Source organism: Neolamprologus multifasciatus, chromosome 23 (genome assembly GCF_963576455.1).
Source record: "Neolamprologus multifasciatus chromosome 23, fNeoMul1.2, whole genome shotgun sequence".
Classification (NCBI taxonomy): Eukaryota; Metazoa; Chordata; class Actinopteri; order Cichliformes; family Cichlidae; genus Neolamprologus; species Neolamprologus multifasciatus.
The window spans coordinates 38233359-38252498 of record NC_140460.1 but is presented as its reverse complement, the minus strand read 5'-3'; the positions used below and the strand labels follow the sequence as shown (position 1 = coordinate 38252498).

At 44.2% G+C, this 19140-nt stretch overlaps 1 protein-coding gene and 1 long non-coding RNA gene across 3 annotated transcripts; one reads left to right on the top strand and one right to left on the bottom strand.

Moving 5' to 3' along the window:
• Positions 1-3556: 3556 nt before the first annotated feature.
• On the bottom strand, positions 3557-9999 carry LOC146492153 (inosine-uridine preferring nucleoside hydrolase-like). 2 transcript variants are annotated; one of them, XM_085151326.1, is made up of 8 exons: positions 9887-9999; positions 9313-9493; positions 9024-9203; positions 8440-8551; positions 8205-8341; positions 7969-8046; positions 3808-3924; positions 3557-3730 (listed from the first exon to the last, which is right to left on the bottom strand). In XM_085151326.1, exons 1-8 carry the CDS (start codon positions 9952-9954, stop codon positions 3578-3580), a joined length of 1026 nt encoding a protein of 341 aa, XP_085007452.1. In that variant the 5' UTR covers positions 9955-9999; the 3' UTR covers positions 3557-3577. The 2 variants fall into 2 exon arrangements, with proteins under 2 accessions (XP_085007452.1, XP_085007451.1); XM_085151325.1 differs by lacking the exon at positions 9887-9999 and having other exon boundaries at positions 9313-9811.
• LOC146492152 (uncharacterized) lies at positions 5416-11358 on the top strand. The gene is made up of 2 exons (XR_014872358.1): positions 5416-5656; positions 5735-11358. It is a non-coding gene; the product is annotated as an uncharacterized LOC146492152 (long non-coding RNA).
• Positions 11359-19140: the final 7782 nt, after the last annotated feature.

Sequence of the window (19140 nt, the reverse complement as noted above, 5' to 3'; positions counted from 1 at the left end):
ACCATGATGTGTAGTTATATTACACTGAACAAAAATATAAATGCAACACTTTTGTTTTTGCTCCCATTTTTCATGAAGATCTGAAACATTTTCTACATACACAAAGGACCCATTACTATCAAATATTGTTCACAAATCTCTTAATCTGTGTTAGTGAGAACTTCTTGTTTGCCATGAACATCCATGCCACATCACAGGTGTGGCTTGTCAAGGTTCTGATTAGACAGCATGAATATGGCACAGGTGTATGGGGTGCCGTTTGTAAAGTGAAACATTTTTCCACATTTAGCTCAAAACCTTACAAAAACATGTTTTTTCGAGTCATTTTTTACACAATTTAGTAAAATGTTTGTAACTTTTCATATTTAAAACACAATTTTAAATGTTAAATCTAAATGTTATATTTGATTCTAAATGTTAAATGTTAAATCTAAATGTTAAAGGAAACTAAATATTTAGCTAACATGCAAATTAATTGTACAGATCAACGGAAATACCAAAATGAAAGCTTTACGAAAATCTCCGGTGCAAAAGTGTGCTGGTAGTGGTCAGATTGTGTCTGCTCTCTCCTGATGGTCACTTCTCACCGCCATGAGCAGCTTCACTTCTTGCCTACCAGCCCGTCCAGCAATTTAGCTGAAAACATTGGAAGATTTGTTTTGTCGGCCATCCAAAGGTTCAGCAGTAGTGGACTCTCAGCAGCTGCAGTCTCACAATCGCTGCAGCACAAGTCCAGCTAAATCGCTGGATGTGCTGGTAGGCAAGTGAAGCCACTCATGGAAATGAGAAGTGACCATCGGGGGAGAGCAGACTCTAAGATGACCTGAAGTAACAATAAAATGTATAATGCTCACCTGGTGAATGGATTCTGACAGATGTTTACAGCTTACTGATATGAGCCACTGCAGCTGAATGCTGTGATCTGAAGACTGGATAGAATTACTTAGAGAGAGGCTGCATTAGCTTTTGGCTAACTCTGCCCAGTGGGAGGTGGGAATTCCTTCATAACCTCTGCGGTGTAGAGTGCTTAAATTGTAATTAAAACTTTATAGAAACTTGTGTCTTGACTCTAGAATAATGTTTAACTCACCGACTGCAAGATATTCAGGTCCTGTGGCTAGAAAATATGCGAAGGTCATTACCCCTCTACCACCATTCTTGACTGTTGACATGAGTTATTTGTGCTGATATGTTTGGATTGTTTTTTATTTGACTCATAATGGCCAAACGTCTCCAATCTGGTTTCATCTGTGCAAAGCACATTGTTCAAGAAGAAACGTAAGCTATGCTGCCATGCTCTTTTTAGAGAAAAGTTTTTTTTCTCGTATAATGAGGTCGATATTTAGATATAGAGCGATTAAAAGAAATAAAAGAAACACTTTGAAAACACATCAGATTTCATTGGCCAAAGGTAATCCAGGACCGCACATGCTCCGCCCAGGTGGGGAGGAAGGTGGGAATGGTTGAATTTGGCGCCTCTACCCCCCACTCATCTCCTTAACCAGACTCACCAGAGAATTGGTTTTAGCCTCTTTCCAAGCTCTAAGAAGGTTAAGGTGATATATTTGGGTGGCTCCTCCCCTGTCCGACCGTACCCACCCACTCGCCCTGTGACCATGAAGGGTTCTTGCCACTTTGCAAGTAACTTTGCGCTGAAAAAAAGGGAGCAATACAAGCATCTTCCGGTGAAAATTGCCTATGTTGTGCTGCTGTCATTCCTGGGCCTGGTGCATATTCTCTCGTGATTACCTCCCCAACATGTGCAGCTTTGCTCTCAGGCCCAGAACCTATTGAATCTAATTATTAGGTGGGCTCAGACCTTCCTCCCAGTTTTCTTTATTCAAGTCCAACAAGCCTCGTGGCTTCCTGCCGAACAACAACTCAAAGTGAGAAAATTCCGTGGAGGCATGGGGCACCTCCTACACTGCAAACAACAGAGGGCCTAACCAGAGATCCCAATTGCGTTCATCCTCATGAGTAGAGGACTGGACTTTAAAGTCTTATTCAGCCGCTCCACCAATCCATCAATCTCAAGGTGGTAGATGCTGGTCTGAACAGATTAATGCCCAGTAATTTGTATAGCTCTTTCAGTGTGTGGGACATGAATAAAGTTCCCTGGTCAGTCAGTATATCTTTTCAGGATGCTGATGTGGGAGATGACCTGAACAGTGCCTGCGCCGCACTCTTTGCAGAAATGGTGCGCAGCAGCACTGCCTCTGGATATCTGCATAATATGCCGCATAATCGACTAGAAAAAATAATTCAATTCAATTCAATTCAATTTTATTTATATAGCGCCAAATCACAACAAAAGTCGCCTCAAGGCGCAAAGTGATATCCTCGTGCACTCTGATAAAATGGCCCGATGAGGTCCATGTCAGTGAACTCAAACGGGACCTCCATTAACCCTTTAAAGCCGGTCGGAGCGGGCACGCTCTGTTTTGCATAACTACTTTTAAATCCCGGTAGCTCTGCAACCACGTGAGCTAGCACAATAATTTTTTTTTACATATGAAACCGGAGGAGTTGTACTTACATCTTATGCCATCAGCTTGTCCTCGGTCACAGTTTCCTTCCACATATAACTTTGCAAAAACTGCATAAAAAGCACTTGCACCAACAAAAACATAATATTCCAGAAACACGCTTTGCCGATCCGATCAGCTGTTCATAACACTTCCTACGTCCATCAGCGCGAACTATCGCATGTCCGCCATGACCTGCCCGAAACCGGAAGTGACGTCATTTTCGCTGAAATGTAGTTTTTTACCATATAGCCTCATGAGCCTATACTGGTGTTTTTAAAAGTTATGTTTGACTTTATGACTTTCTGTGTGGTTTCTGGGATGCTTAGGACTCATATTGCACTGCTGGAAATAGTTTATTTTAATGCATATGCTGCTTTTTTGCAAATTTGCATTATAATATTTATTTTTGTTTTTCCTGCAGTGTATAAAAATTGGTGTATTTCAAAAATAAAACTATGAAGACACTCAAAATAAATTTCCTGTGGTGGGAAACTATTTTGTGCAACTTTTTTGTATTTACAGTTTTGAGGGATAAGCCTCTTAAATTTCTCTAACTAGACATATATGTTAAAAAACAAAAACGATTTTCAATTTTTTTGTAGTTTATTGCACTTTTTTGCAATTTATATAATTACTATGCACTTAATGCATGCATATTATTAAAATATAGGCTTTAATGGTTGTATTGATGTATAGCAACTTGAAATGCTCCCAAAAATGGCTCCACAGCATGTAAACATATAATATAAGCTCTATCGGACTTGGTTCTATGGTAGGTCTTAAAGGGTTAACAGCAATAGGCATAAAGGCACTTTTGGAATGGCTGGCTGGTTCGCCAGCTGACACCACAGACACATAAGCTCACATGCTTGGCCATGAAAATTGGACCATTATTCACTGTGGGGTTATAGTGAGCGACCTGGAAAATCAATTCCCAGCAGCTTTTAGGCACCAGCAACTGGGTGTGCTCTTTTTCAAAGAGAAAAAAAATCATTTTTTTATTTCTTGTTATGAACCAAACTCACGCATTCAGCATGCATAGAAACATTCTATTTGAGTGCATTGATCAACATTTGCTTTAACTTTTCCAAGTCAACTTTCTTCATGATGATGGCCTTATGGTCTTTCTTCAGCTTCTGGATGTAGTCCACCAACATCATGCCTCGGGTGTAGGTCCCCTCCAACTCCACTGCCACTGCAACCTGAAGGAGAAACACAAGAAACTGTTAAACAATACTTGAAATTTTACCTAACCTGATAAAAATCAGGAGTTGCTTACCTCTTCGCTCTCAGTTATCAATGTATCATCGATGGCAGCAGCTAAGGCATAGACGTCACAGGAATTGAAACCAGTTCCTGCAGTAATCTCCTTCTTATAGTCAGCTGATTGGGCTTTCTGTCAAATCAGTACATCAGAGGTATTTAGACATTTTGTGATTATCAGTGTAGGGAATAGGGATGGGTATCGAAACCAGGTTCTTGTTGAGAACCGGTTCAAACAGTTTCAATTCCTTGGAATTGTTTGGCATTTTTGCAAACGATTCCCTTATCGATTCCAGTCGCCCCGAATGACGTCACCACGTTGCGGAGCGTCATTTACTTGGCAGGAAACATGGCGCCTAGTGATGGGATTTCCGGCTCTTTTTAGAGAGCCGGCTCTTTCGGCTCGCCTCACTAAAAAGAGCCGGCTCTTTCGGCTCCGAACCGGCTCTTCAGGTTGTTTTGTTGCTTTAATTATTTAATCATTAACAATAATATAAAATTATGCATAAAAGGAATTACTAATGTAAAAAAGTTTTTATTTATATGTTTATATATGGCCCCTAGAGACAAATCACGTACAAACTCTAAAGCATATACAAACTCCAAAAAGCACGTACAAACTCCAAAACACATTTCTAATGTTAACTGAACTTCCAAAACAGAGCTACCCAGATCACTTAAATTACACAATAGAAAGCATGTGTGTATTGTTTGTGTATTTATAGACAAGCACTCATATATATTCAAATAATTTAAAAAAAATTCATTTACCTCTTACTACCACACACCAAATCCGGTTGTTGATACTTCCTGGCTTGTGTAGCCACTAGGTAACAAAAGCTCAACACTGCACCCTAGCATCCTGGAGCACTTCTGTTGTGTTTTGTACGTGCTTCTGAGTTTTTACGTGTTTTGGAGTTTGTACGTGCTTCTGAGTTTTTACGTGTTTTGGAGTTTGTACATGCTTCGGGGTTTGTAAGTGCGTCTGAGTTTTTACGCGTTTTGGAGTTTGTACATGCTTAGGAGTTTGTACGTGTGTTGGAGTTTGTACGTGCTTTGTCTCTAAGGGCCACTGTAAATATACTTTTATTTATTCACTCCACATAAAATGTAATAAATAAATCATATAATACAAAAAACAACTATTTATATTTTAAACTTTTAACTATTTAAATTTTCAGCTTTTTCCTTTTAAACAAATTTAACGTGAAACAACACAAAACACTGCAAACCACAACACAATTAAATATAAATTTAAATATTAAAACAAAAAGAAGATGCACATTCTCTGTCATATGGGCCTGCATGATTTCTGAATCCTTTATCATCTGCAACTGAAAAGTGGATGATTACTATACCTTTCTAATGTGATGTTGTTGTCCCTCGCTCTTTCTCTCTGGCTCTGTTCCTGTGCTACTGCAAGTGTAACTAACGCCCCTCCCCCCTCTGCCCAGCGCAAAGTACAGGCCGCGCATGCGGAGTTTAGCGGAAAAAAGGGCGAGAGAGAGGGTGAGAGAAAAAAAAAACCCTCACGGCTCCCAATAAGGAGCCGGCTGGCGTCGTTCACTTCAAAGAGTCGGCTATAAGAGCCATTTCGTTCGCGAACGACCCATCACTAATGGCGCCTAACGCTCAAAAGTTTGGTCATACTTTACGAGAACGGATGACAACAGGGCAACTTGCAATATTTGCAAAGTAGATATTTCATTTAAGGGAGGAAACACTACGAATATGCAAAAGCATTTGCTCAGAAAACACGCGATGACCTTAAATGAATGTCGTGTTTTTAATTCTGCTCCGGACTCGTGAATCTCAACCCAGCAGCAGCGGTGACGTTTGCACGTCCTCTCCCGTTAATGCGGCAGGTAAATAATCAACTACCAGTGCATATTATGTTAGCGCGATCTGCCTTATTACAAAACCTGCCATTATTGTGCATTTAGGTGACCATGATGAGAGAGACAGACAGAGTCTGGCTCAGATGCTGGCAGTTCTCGCTGCAGTCTACCGGTAGCGTCTCCTTTCAGGCCAGGATAGACGAATGTCACCGAGCAGTGACTAAGTTTGTGGTCAAAGGCTTGCACCCATTTGCCACAGCAGATGCCCCCGATTTTCGGTAAGTGAATGTGTTTAATTGTAGGCAGGGACATTACTGGATATTCTTGTGTAATTGCTACAGAATAATTTATGTTATACTTTGTTATTGCTACAGAAGAATATTTATTTTATTATTTTACATTTACAATTTTTTTTCCTGGGAACCCTGTGACACCCTGTGAGCCGTAGGCTGTGGATCTCTTAAGATCTCACTGTTGGGTTTGTAAGGCCATGTTACTCCTAAATTTCTATCTTGTTCAAAAAGACGATATAAAACAAAGTTCTCAGCTAATCGACCTTAGTGTTCTCCTTTTTTAAAAATAAGAATCTATAAGAGAATCGATAAAGAATCGAATCGTTAAAAATACCCATCCCTAGTTGGGACTAACACGTTATTAAGTAACGCGTTACAGTAACTACGTTATTATTGTGGTAACGAGCACGGTAACTAGTTATTATGCCAAAATCAGGAACGCGTTAACCGTTACTGGGATTTAGATAGGGTCGTTATTCGTTACTTCTTCCGGTGGCTATCGTGGAGCTTCAACAGATTCAGTAACATTAGCAAGTGGTGGAGGCCAGCAGGTGGATGAGAGAAAGGGGAGGCAGGAGGAGCAGAGACCCGAGGTGGCCGCCGGTCCGAGTGTCAGGTGAACTGAACTTCAGGTAAGAAGTTATGACCTGCAGTCTATCTGGGTCAGATATAAACCAAGTTTAGGTGGAGTTTATTTTAGTTATGCTGACTTTTTTGTACTGGGTACTAGCTAGCATGATGGAGTTTCTATACAGCTGGGTGGTGCTATGATGTTACTGATGTTGAACTTTATTTTGTTCATAAGGTTAATTATTAGAGTTGCCAACCGTCCCCTAAAAACCGGAATCGTCTCGGAGAAAATATTACGCGTTTCGTATTGAGGTGAAAAAGAATACAGCTTGTCCTGTACTTCAGCTACAATGAAAAAGACACAAAGCTGGATTTATTCTGTGTTTTTGCTTCACAGCTGCCTCTTCTTCTCTCCCCCTCCCTCTCCTGTTTCTACTTCAATCATGAAACTGATCAATAATAAGATGATTGGCTTTTCTGACGCAGGTCCTGTCTATCTTGTTTGTTTATCGCCCACTTTGCGCCAGAAAGAAGAAACCAGTGGAGGTCGTGTTAAACATCTAACAACAAATAGATAAAACGAGTAAACAGAAAATGTCCAGAGCAATAAAGCTGACGAACTATCCTTCTTAAAAATGGAAATATACTGTAACTCCCCAATCTTGTGGACGCAGGATGACTCGCCTATCATTTGGGGTGAGGTGACTGCTTGATGTCAGTGCACCTGGGGTGCCCTGATTTTCTCAATGCTGTGACACTTCACTACAGTGTTGCATTGAGATCTGGGTCATTGGTTTGGTTTGGAAGACTGGGATGGTCGTTCCCTGTTAAAGAAGCAGGGGTTGAGGAAAATCTATGCTTCTCTGTTCAGGCTTCTGCCCCCACAACCTGAATCAGGAGAGTGACCTTTCTGATGTGAGAATTACACCACTCCCTGTGAGAAAAGCTGCAATCATTCAATCATTTTATCAGTGCGACGGTTTTTGTTTCTTATGTATTATGCTTCTCCCCCCTTTCAGCAAATTATAAATTAAAGAACAAGGATGTGTAACGACATGTATCTAAGTATCATAACATACTTTTGGCAGCACAGTGTGTTGAAGCCTGGCATTATTGTGTCACAGCACTAAGATCCTGCTTAGACAAGTTAATCTGGGAGGAGTGGCAGTTTAGCTCACTGGGCTGAGCTGGTGAACACATACCAGTCTGCGGTTTAGTTTGAGCCGAGGCTCTCTTGGCCTGTCTTCCCCCACTCTCTTTCTGCTGTTCTGTCTCATTTTTCCCATGGCCTATCTAATAAAGGTGAAAAAACTTCAAAATTGTTTAACAGGAATTCCTCATCATTCGCAGCACCTGGGGATCCAGTGCTTCTTGCAACATATTTTCTTGCAAAAATGTATTAAGATATAAATTTGTCTGTCACTTTCTGGGGATGGGATTCTAATTATTGTAATAATATCATTTGCACACTCTTACCGTCCTTGAAAGACTTGAAATCTTTTTCATGAAGTCTGCTTTCTGAGTAGATTTGGCAAGCCAGGTGTCACAGAAAGACTACAGGAGGAAAAATTGAGGGTGCAAATTTAAATCACTGTGAAATTATCAGTCAAGCCAAAAACAGCATTATTACAAATATTCAAATATTATTTTAAATGTAATCTCAGTTAGTGTAAAGCCGTACGGCTTGCTGTACAGCTTGTCTGTTTCCTTACCCACGGAAGGCTGTTCCTGCAGGTGAACTCCCATGTAGCCATGTAGGTTGGGCAGGTGTAGCGGTCCAACACGATGTAAGCCGCCTCTGGGTCGGCTACAAAGTTAAACTCTCCACACACTGTGGTGTTACCTCTGGCTGCACACAGACATTATTAATGCAATTCTTGTTATTATTAATATAGAAAAAAAATCATAAATCAGAGAATAAGTACATCAGGGTAAATAAAAGCCTACATTCAATGTTTCCCCCCATGATGTAGAGCGCCTTCAGCTTTTTTGGCAAGGAAGGGTCCAACTGCACTGCGACAGCCAGGTTAGTGAGGGGGGCAGTGGCTACGAGGAGCACCTGAAGGCAGAAGACTAATTTGTGTTGATGACTGGAGTGCTCTTGTTATTTATAACATAGCTGTGGGATGAACAAAACCGCTACAAATAATGTTTTTTTATCTAGAAATTTACTTTTTTAGTGAAATTCAATAGATCATTTACATAGAGTAAACCTTTATGTTTACCTTTTTTTTTAAATAAATAAACCATTTCCAGAAAATCCTAAATTCAAGGCACATGTAGTGAAACAATGTTGTCATTGAGTTGTGTTTTAGATACATAAAACTTAATAACAACTGAAATGAAATGAGCAAATCCACTCTAGAAACTAAGCCGAACTAAACTGAATTAAAAACAAAAATTAAAATAAATAAAGAGAATCCAAAAACTATAATAATTCTGGTATGCATAGAATACATGCATACACAGAAAAATGATGCTCTTAAATTTTATTTACAGTACATTAGCAACATGTTTAACAGAGCACTCACCTCTCCAGCATTGTCATTCACAAGCTTGATCATGGCCTGCACAGCTTTCTTCTTCTGCAGCAGATCCAAGCCTGGAGCATCTGGATCCGGGACATCCCCCAGCCCGTCTTTCCCGTGGTAATCACCCGCATGCTGTTTGCGGGCCAGCAGAGGCTTTGAGCAGCCACGATACACTGGAATCTGTATTGTAGGTTGCATTTAATAGCAGGTCATCCAGCATGCAGCCATGCAGTCAGATCTGTCACCATATCCATGTATAAGGCTCTCCCACACTCTGCTCAAAACTTACATCCAGCCTATTGCAGACTTTCAGGACACGCAGCGTGTTCTTGAGGACGTTCTCCAGGGGTGTGTTGCCATGGCAGCAGGTGATCCCCAAAATCTCCACATCAGGGTTGCCGAGGGCCACCATGATGGCCATAGCGTCATCCACCCCAGTGTCCACATCAATGATGAGCTTCTTCTTCATCCTGTGTTCAACCACAGCATTAAAAACCTGAAGAGATATTGTTTCTAATAATGCAAACTTCATTCCTCTAACATGATCTGGAGCCATCTATCCCTCCATTTTTTAACGGCTTTTCTAACTGGAGCCTATCTGAGCTGTCAGAGGGAGGGAAACAGGGTACACTCTGCACGGACCACCAGTCTATCTATCACACAGAGAGAGAGAAAACTGCAAAAATAAAAACAAATAAAACACAGCGTTTTTTCTTTTGATATTTAGATACTTTTTACAGCATCACCTTTAGGATGGTTTCCAATGTTAAAATGCATATGCAGTAATTAGTGTTCAGAATTAAATTCTTATGGTATTTTAAGGTTCATTCTAAAGTAAAATTACTTAAATGTAAAATACTCACCTGGTGAATGGATTCTGTTTACAGCTTAATGATATAAGCGTCTGCGGCTGAATGCGTAAACTGAACATTGGGCAGAATTATAAAGGCAGGTGTTGCATAAACACATGGCTAACTCCACCTCAGGGGATTTTCTCTAGGTGTTATAAATCAACCCGAAACTTGGGTTTGTCCGCCTTTTTGTTTTCTTTTGTAAAATGAAAAAACTGCATGCTCTTTTTGGAAAGAACAACATTTAAGAATAATATAGAGGGGACAGGGGTTCAAACTGTGTAATAACTAGAATTGTCTGACATTGTTAAAATACTATTGTTCAACTACGGGTGTCTAGATTTAAAGGGGCTACTGAAGGCTTTTCAGTTAAAACAAATACACTTTAAAAAAGAAAAACAAACCATTCAGTTTCTCTATCTTAAGATAAATTCTTGATCTAGAAAGTGGACAATAGAAATAATTAATTATATAATTACATTGTTGAAGGATTTTCATTAAACCCAAATATGGTAGAAATGTATTGAAAACAAGGAATTTTATAGCCATCTTAAAACAGCTACTCTAGAGAAACCTGCATTCAGCCAGTGCGCAGATTTTTAATGTGTAACCTGTATCCAGTGCCGTCACATAATGGATGTCTTTATCCTCTGTAAGAAGACTAAGAAGACTTTTATTTTGAAAGAAACACCTTTAGTGCATGTGTTCATTTTCTCATATGATTTGTGACTAACCAATTTGCATCTAATGTAATTCACGTTTCTGCAGACGTGCTTGCAGCATGGTTAATTTAAATAAGACATTTCTTTTATAAAGTCTGCAGTATACAGTTTACAGTAGAAGTTGACGGTAGAATTTTATAAAGAGGATAAGCTGGATAAGCTCTTGGCTAACTCCAAAATTCCTTTATAATCTCTCCGCTATAGAGTTTAAGGGTATTCGTGACTTCACAAAGCCTCTTTGTGGCTTCAATTGCTTAAAAAAGCAAATTTCTTTCCTCTCATGAGAAAGAAAAGTGAAATGAAATCAGATTTGATGTGTCTGCTTGGCAAGCCTGTGACATTACCTTTGTTGAAACTTGTGTTAAAGACGAATCTGCTGCAGGGCTGAAACGATGGTTGTGAAAAGATCCATTATCTTATGATTAAAGGGTATGTCAAAGCTCTGCATTCTTAACAATTGACTTAATCATAGAGCATATCACCTCTGTGCTGTGTTTGCAACATACCTTGCTGTTATTGTAATCGGCTTAACTAATTTAATGAAACTATTAAGTCAGAAATTCTACATATGTGGTGTGAGATGTGTTGATCATGCAAACATGTGTTAAACTTTTTGACTGCATGTGTCACGGCTGGGGCGGCAGTCGTGTGGAGGGTGAGAAAGGAGGATCCAATAGCAGACAATGGTGGAGGTGCAAGTGGGTTTTATTTACAGTGCAAATAACAGAAGTGAGGGCAGGACAGAACATAAACCTAAACTGGGTGAAACTAACAAACAAACCTGGAACATAAGGTCAGCGGGAGAAACTCGGAGATAGCAGATGAGGACGGCAGAACAGAGAGACGTAGAGAAACATAAGGAATGAACACAGACGACGCGACAACGAACACAGACCGACACCCACTATATATACACACACACAAGGTAGTCGGGTAATCGCAGACAGGCGGGGACACAGCTGGAACTAATGGACATAACGAGACACAAACCTACAAAGTAAAACAGGAAACACACAGACTGTTTTACACAACCAACTGGGGACAGGAACAGAACGCAGAGGAGAGACACAGGTAGGGATGATAGAAACACACAACTCAACCCCTAAGAACAAATACAAAATCAGAATAAACTAGAAAAATGACAATAATCAACTCAAAGCGCTGGGTCACCGACCCAGGACCATGACAGTACCCCCCCCCCCCCCCCCCCCCCCCCCTCAAGGGCTGGCTCCAGACAGCCCAACAGAAACACAAAAACAGGCCAAAACACCCCCCCCCCCCCAAAAAAAAACAAAAAAACGACCCGACCAGGGCTGGCAGTGGGGGTCCAGGACGGAGGGACAGAGTCCAAAAAGGCCCAGACGGACAAGTTCAGGGGGCCGACCCGGAGGCCAACAGCGCTGGAGGCCAAAACAGTTCAGTTCCGGGGGCCGACCGCGTGAAAGGCAGCGGCAGTGGGGCAGGTCCGGAGGCCGGCCACGCAGTAGGCAGTGGCGTGGAAACAGTTCTGGGGGCCGACCGTGCGGACGGCAACAGCGGCGTGAAAGTAGTTCTGGGGGCCGACCGTGCGGACGGCAGCGGTGGTGTGAAAGCAAGTCCGGAGGCCGGCCACGGTGGCGAAGATGCCCAACATGCGGCCTGGCAGATGACCGACGATGTTGAGGCGGCAGTTGGGGACCTGAAGGCTGCGTGGCCTTCGCAGCACCAGACGAGACGGAAGCTGAGGCTGGGGCTGGACCAGACGATGCGGAAGCGGAGGCGGAGGCTGGACCAGACGAGGCGGAAGCGGAGGCTGGACCAGACGATGCGGAAGCGGAGGCGGAGGCTGGACCAGACGAGGCGGAAGCGGAGGCGGAGGCTGGACCAGACGAGGCGGAAGCGGAGGCGGAGGCTGGACCAGACGATGCGGAAGCGGAGGCGGAGGCTGGACCAGACGAGGCGGAAGCGGAGGCGGAGGCTGGACCAGACGATGCGGAAGCGGAGGCGGAGGCTGGACCAGACGATGCGGAAGCGGAGGCGGAGGCTGGACCAGACGAGGCGGAAGCGGAGGCGGAGGCTGGACCAGACGAGGCGGAAGCGGAGGCGGAGGCTGGACCAGACGTGGCGGAAGCGGAGGCGGAGGCTGGACCAGACGAGGCAGAAGCTGAGGCGGAGGTTGGACCAGACGAGGCAGAAGCTGAAGCGGAGGCTGGACCAGACGTGGCAGAAGCTGATGAGGCAGAGGCTGGACCAGGCGACGCTGGTGAGGCAGAAGCTGGACCAGGCGACGGCGTGGGTGAATCTGAAGCTGGACCAGGCGACGGCGTGGGTGGAGACACGGAGGCTGCAGCTGGCATGGGTGGAGACACGGAGGCTGCAGCTGGCGAGGATGAAGACTCCGAGGCTACAGCTGGCGAGGATGAAGCTGCTGTTGCTGCCGGCGGCGTGGATGGAGCGGCAGTCGGCGAGGATGATGAGGCTGCAGCTGGTGGCTGGACGGGCTCCTCAGGCCCTCCAGCTGACGAGGCAGGAAGCTGGACGGGTTCCTCGGGCCCTCCAGCTGACGAGTCTTGGGGCTGGACGGGCTCCTCGGGCCCTCCAGCTGACGAGGCAGGAAGCTGGACGGGCTCCTCGGGCCCTCCAGCTGACGAGGCAGGAAGCTGGCTAGGTTCTCCTGAACCTCCAGCTGACAAGTCTTGGGGCTGGACGGGCTCCTCGGGCCCTCCAGCTGACGAGGCAGGAAACTGGACGGGCTCCTCGGGCCCTCCAGCTGACGAGGCAGGAAACTGGACGGGCTCCTCGGGCCCTCCAGCAAAAACAGTCTCAGAACCAGTGGGCACTGGGGCCCCTGGCACACACAGGACAGAACCAGCAGGTGCGGGGACCTCTGGCAGAGACGGAACAGAACCAGCAGGTGCGGGGACCTCTGGCGGGCGCAGAACAGAACCAGCAGGTGCGGGGACCTCTGGCGGGCACAGAACAGACTGCAGCTGCGCGGAGCACCGACCCTGCTCAGGCAGCGACAGCCGGGTGCAGTCCTCAGCTGGGTTCTTAGCCTCCAGGGGTCCAGAGTCTGCTGGGGGCTGAAACCCAGCCTCTGGGGAGGCCCTGGAGCAAGTAACAGTCTCTAAACTAGCCAGCTGTTGAGGAAGATTGCCTTCTTAACGTGTTTGTCTCTCTGCAAAACATACGTACTAGAAAAACGAGCTTGCGACTGTGCAGCTAGACGAGCTTGCGGCTGTGCAGCTAAACGAGCTAAAGACAGCTGAGCAGGAGAATGAACAGGCAACAAACAGTCCTTCTTGTCATCTGCTGCACAAAACAAAGCCCCTGAATAAACTGTCCCACAGTCCAAAACAGAAAAAGTGTCCTTCTCACTCACCACAGCCTGCAGTGCTATAGTCCTAATATCAGGCTGTGGGGTGACGCGCCGACGGCGCGATCGTCGCCTCCTCCCTGCGGACGGCTCCAATGGGCCGGGCAAAACCTCCGGTGGGCCGGGCAAAACCTCCGGCAGGAGAAGCTGACGTGACTGTTCCGGGGCGGCCGTAGTCCGCTGATGCTGGATAAAGCCTGTGGATTCCCGAGCTTGCACCACCTCCCGGGCAGGTTGCGAATTAAGTCCGAAAATCCCCTGACCTGGTGGAGATAGGGATTTCCATCCAGAATAGCCTCAATGGCATTTATCCCCACAACCTTCGCTCGTGCGTTGGAGGTGTGGGTTACCCAGTCCACTAGGCGTAGGGCGCGTGTGAGGTCGCTCTCCCCGGACAAAGCTGCTGAATCCATCTTGTGGTCGCATCGTACTGTCGCATCGTACTGTCACGGCTGGGGCGGCAGTCGTGTGGAGGGTGAGAAAGGAGGATCCAATAGCAGACAATGGTGGAGGTGCAAGTGGGTTTTATTTACAGTGCAAATAACAAATGTTCAACTACGGGTGTCTAGAATTAAAGGGGCTACTGAAGGCTTTTCAGTTAAAACAAATACACTTTAAAAAAGAAAAACAAACCATTCAGTTTCTCTATCTTAAGATAAATTCTTGATCTAGAAAGTGGACAATAGAAATAATTAATTACATAATTACATTGTTGAAGGATTTTCATTAAACCCAAATATGGTAGAAATGTATTGAAAACAAGGAATTTTATAGCCATCTTAAAACAGTTACTCTAGAGAAACCTGCATTCAGCCAGTGCGCAGATTTTTAATGTGTAACTTGTATCCAGTGCCGTCACATAATGGATGTCTTTATCCTCTGTAAGAAGACTAAGAAGACTTTTATTTTGAAAGAAACACCTTTAGTGCATGTGTTCATTTTCTCATATGATTTGTGACTAACCAATTTGCATCTAATGTAATTCACGTTTCTGCAGACGTGCTTGCAGCATGGTTAATTTAAATAAGACATTTCTTTTATAAAGTCTGCAGTATACAGTTTACAGTAGAAGTTGACGGTAGAATTTTATAAAGAGGATAAGCTGGATAAGCTCTTGGCTAACTCCAAAATTCCTTTATAATCTCTCCGCTATAGAGTTTCAGAAAACCCTTATGAAGAGAACATCGAGGGAACAGTTCACCCTGCCTGGGATAGGGTTACCAACCTCCATGCTGGAGCCAGGCCTGGGGAGGGTGCCCGAGGGCGAGCGTCTGGTGGCCGGGCCTTAGTCCATGGGGCCCGGCCGGGCACAGCCCGAAGAGGAGACATGGGCCCATCCTCCCGCAGGCCCACCACCCGCAGGAGGCGCTATAGGGGTCGGGTGCATTGTGTGTCGGGTGGCGGCCAGGAGCGGAGGCCCTGGCGGACTGACCCCCGGCTGCCAAGACTGGCGATAGGGACATGGAGTGTCACCTCTCTGGTGGGGAAGGAGCCTGAGTTAGTGCGTGAGGTTGAGAGGCACCGGCGAGATATAGTCGGGCTCACCTCTACGCATGGCTTGGGCTCTGGAACCAGTCTCCTGGAGAGGGGCTGGACTCTGTCTCAGTCTGGAGTTGCCCCTGGTGAGAGGCGGCGGGCTGGGGTGGGTATTCTAATATCCCCTCGGCTTGCTGCCGGTACGTTGGGGTTTTTCCCGGTGGACGAGAGGGTTTGTTCCCAGACCTGCGACCATATGTTCTGGACACTCGGGTAAAGAGGGGGACTGAGCTGTCAAATGATCACCACCTGGTAGTGAGTTGGATCAGGTGGCGGGGGAGGACGCTGGACAGCCCGGTGCACCTAAACGCGTAGTGAGGGTGTGCTGGGAACGTCTAGCAGAGGCCCCAGTCCGCGAGATCTTCAACGCACACCTCCGGCAGAGCTTCAACAGCATTCCGAGGGAGACTGGGGACATTGAGTCCAAATGAACCATGTTCAGCGTCTCCATTGCCGAAGCTGCTGCATTGAGCTGCAGCTGCAAGGTGGTTGGTGCCTGCCGTGGTCGTAATCCCCGAACCAAATGGTGGACACCAGAGGTGAAGGGAGCCACCAGGCTGAAGAAGGAGTCCTATCGGGCTTGGTTAGCCTGTGGGACTCCGGAGGCAGCCGACAGGTATCGACAGGCCAAGCGGAATGTGGCTCGGGCAGTAGCTGAGGCAAAAACTCGGGTGTGGGAGGAGTTCGGAGAGGCCATGGAAAAAGACTTTCATTCATCAGTCACATGATCACATAACTCAGAGACACAGACTGATGCGACAAAACCAGTAAGTAGGTGTACAGCGTACACTGTAGTCTATAGCACACAGGAGTATTAGCTTATTAAGTACACGTTGGTAAGTTGAAGCAAACGAGCGTGCTGTGTGTGCAACAGCATGACAAACATTACCTGTCCTTTTATTAACTGCACAGGTAGTGCTGGTCATAGCTGCTGGCTACCTGTGTAAGGCTGTCATGGGTCTGTAGCTCTGTCACCGTTTTAGGGAACATATTTAGTTTTAAAGTAAGTTTCCGGGCTTTTCCTGCCTTTCTGGAGGGATTATATTTCACTAAAAACGATCTAATATGCATGTCCACATAATTATGCATTATTATAATTATAATATATTAAAAAACACACGCTGTATTTTAAAGAACATACATTAAGAAGCAGATTATATTAGATTTATATTTTAAATAAGACAAAATTTGGTTTTTACAGCAGTAAAATTATTGTATCTCTACAGTTTAAAAATGTAATAAGCTTTGCCCCTGCACAGAGTGGATAGTGAAACAAATGGAATCATCATAAATACATTATTTCATATTTATTACTTCTCCCTCCTCATTGCTTTATTATTGTAGCTCTAGTAATAAATAATAATGTAAGGATTCTGGATCAGCACCATGATGGCATGATAGTATATACAGTATTCTGAAGAAGGTCTAAAATGTCACTGTGTGTGCGTGCATGTGTTTGTTTTATTTAGATGGATTTTTAAAAAAAATGTTACTCATGATATAACATTGTCCAGACATGCCTGGTAAGGACATGAGGAGGAAACAGTAGGAGCTGTGTGAGGCTACTAAAGGCAGTGCTATAACATTTTTCTGTCATCATTAAGTGCAAGAGTTGTTAGGTGTGTATGATTAAATTATAGTTTATTGCAATAGCAAGTTGTGCCTTGTTCTCAGATAGACAGCAAGTGGAGAGTGATATATGAAATGATGGGATGGAAGGAAGAAGAGAAGCAAAGAGTGATTCACAGGCAGAGCCTAAATTATTTCTCACAGTTTTTTGTTGCCTTATGGTTCCAAGCGCTGTCACCAATCTTTGCATTTTGTTATTATCTCATGACACTTGTTTAATCAGCTACCATCTCTCCTATGGACTTTTTAATGTCTACAGTCTCAGATCAACACAGCCCTGCCCTCCAGCACTATCCACAGCAACCCCTCTACAGCAACATTGTACCCATCAGGTAAAACATCGGCTACGTTTGCTTTGGCTTGTTGCCCATATTAGATTCTTGATGAATGTGTGTTGTTGTTATTCAGCCTGGTTCAATGTGCCCCTTTTTAACTTTGAGCACCCGCCCCTTTAAACCTCTCTGCACGGTCCTGGTCTCTTTTAAGACTAATATATTTCACTTGCAGGCTGTTGAGCAGACATTAATGTAATGTTATCTGTATTTTGAAATGTGCCCTCACTGGTCACTGTCCTGTTCACCCAAAACACCTTCCTATTCAGTTTAAACGGCTTCCTTTTCACCTGAAACAGCTTGGTTTTCAGTAGTGAGAACCTTTCAGAGTTTTTATTAGGTGTAACCCACATATTCAACTCTACCCAACCCAGCAGTATATAATCTGCTTCTTAATGTATGTTCTTTAAAATACAGCGTGTGTTTTTTAATATATTATAATTATAATAATGCATAATTATGTGGACATGCATATTAGATCGTTTTTTAGTGAAATATAATCCCTCCAGAAAAGCAGGAAAAGCCCGGAAACTTACTTTAAAACTAAATATGTTCCCTAAAACGGTGACAGAGCTACAGACCCATGACAGCCTTACACTGGTAGCCAGCAGCTATGACCAGCACTACTTGTGCAGTTAATAAAAGGACAGGTAATGTTTGTCACGCTGTTGCACACACAGCACGCTCGTTTGTTTCAACTTACCAACGTGTGCATAATAAGCTAATACTACTGTGTGCTATACACTACAGTGTACGCTGTACACCTACTTACTGGTTTTGTCGCATCAGTCTGTGTCTCTGAGTTAATTTGTGTTTCTCCTACAGCTCCGGACCGCAAAAAATGCGCGTGCTCTTTGTGAGCTCGTTCCCGGCTCGTAACCAGCGCGTTCTGCCATCAAGGGCGATTATTAGTTAAATGTGATCATGTGACTGATGCAAGCCAGATCCTTTTATTTAGCAAAACTGTGATTAATAGTTAAATATTATTGTTGAGGGGCACAGACATGACTCCGCACGCACACACACATTAAAAAAAAAAAAATACATTTTTTGCCTTTCGCCTCAACAAAAGGGCACTTTGGGCACCCATCAGGAAAGGGGCGGGTGCTCAAGCCCCTCTAGCCCCCCCTCTGCACGTGCCTGAAAGAGACCACCAGAACTCTTTAAAATGTGACAGCCATGGAGCGTCAACCTGCTGTAAGTATAAGTGTGGATGTGCTGAATAGTCACACTTTGGCACCTGGACACCAGAAACAAGAAATCCCAATAGAGTTTGTGTATAATCATCTAGCACTCCCTCTTGTCTAAACTTGTCTGAATATTTGTTTTGAAAGACTCAATACATTGCAGGAAACAAGTGAAACATTTTTACGACATCCTCTTCATTGCCTCTCATCTCAAAGAATGCATGTGAAAAATTCAGGGTATCAGATAAAATTTCATTGTAGTTTAGGTACCGTCACACAGTCCTCTTTCCAGATTGTAGGTGCAGCTAGCATGGTGCATCTTAGCATGGCCAGGAGGGCTAGACTTGTTGCTATCCTACAACAGTGTTCGGATAGTCACTACCAAGGCCAAAAAATTGTTCTGTTATGCTGCTAACAAGCTGTTGAGTAGACATCAGCGTGGTTTTTGTGGTATTGAAATGTACCGTTTGTTTTTCTCAACTTCCTGTTCAACTGAAATCTTCTC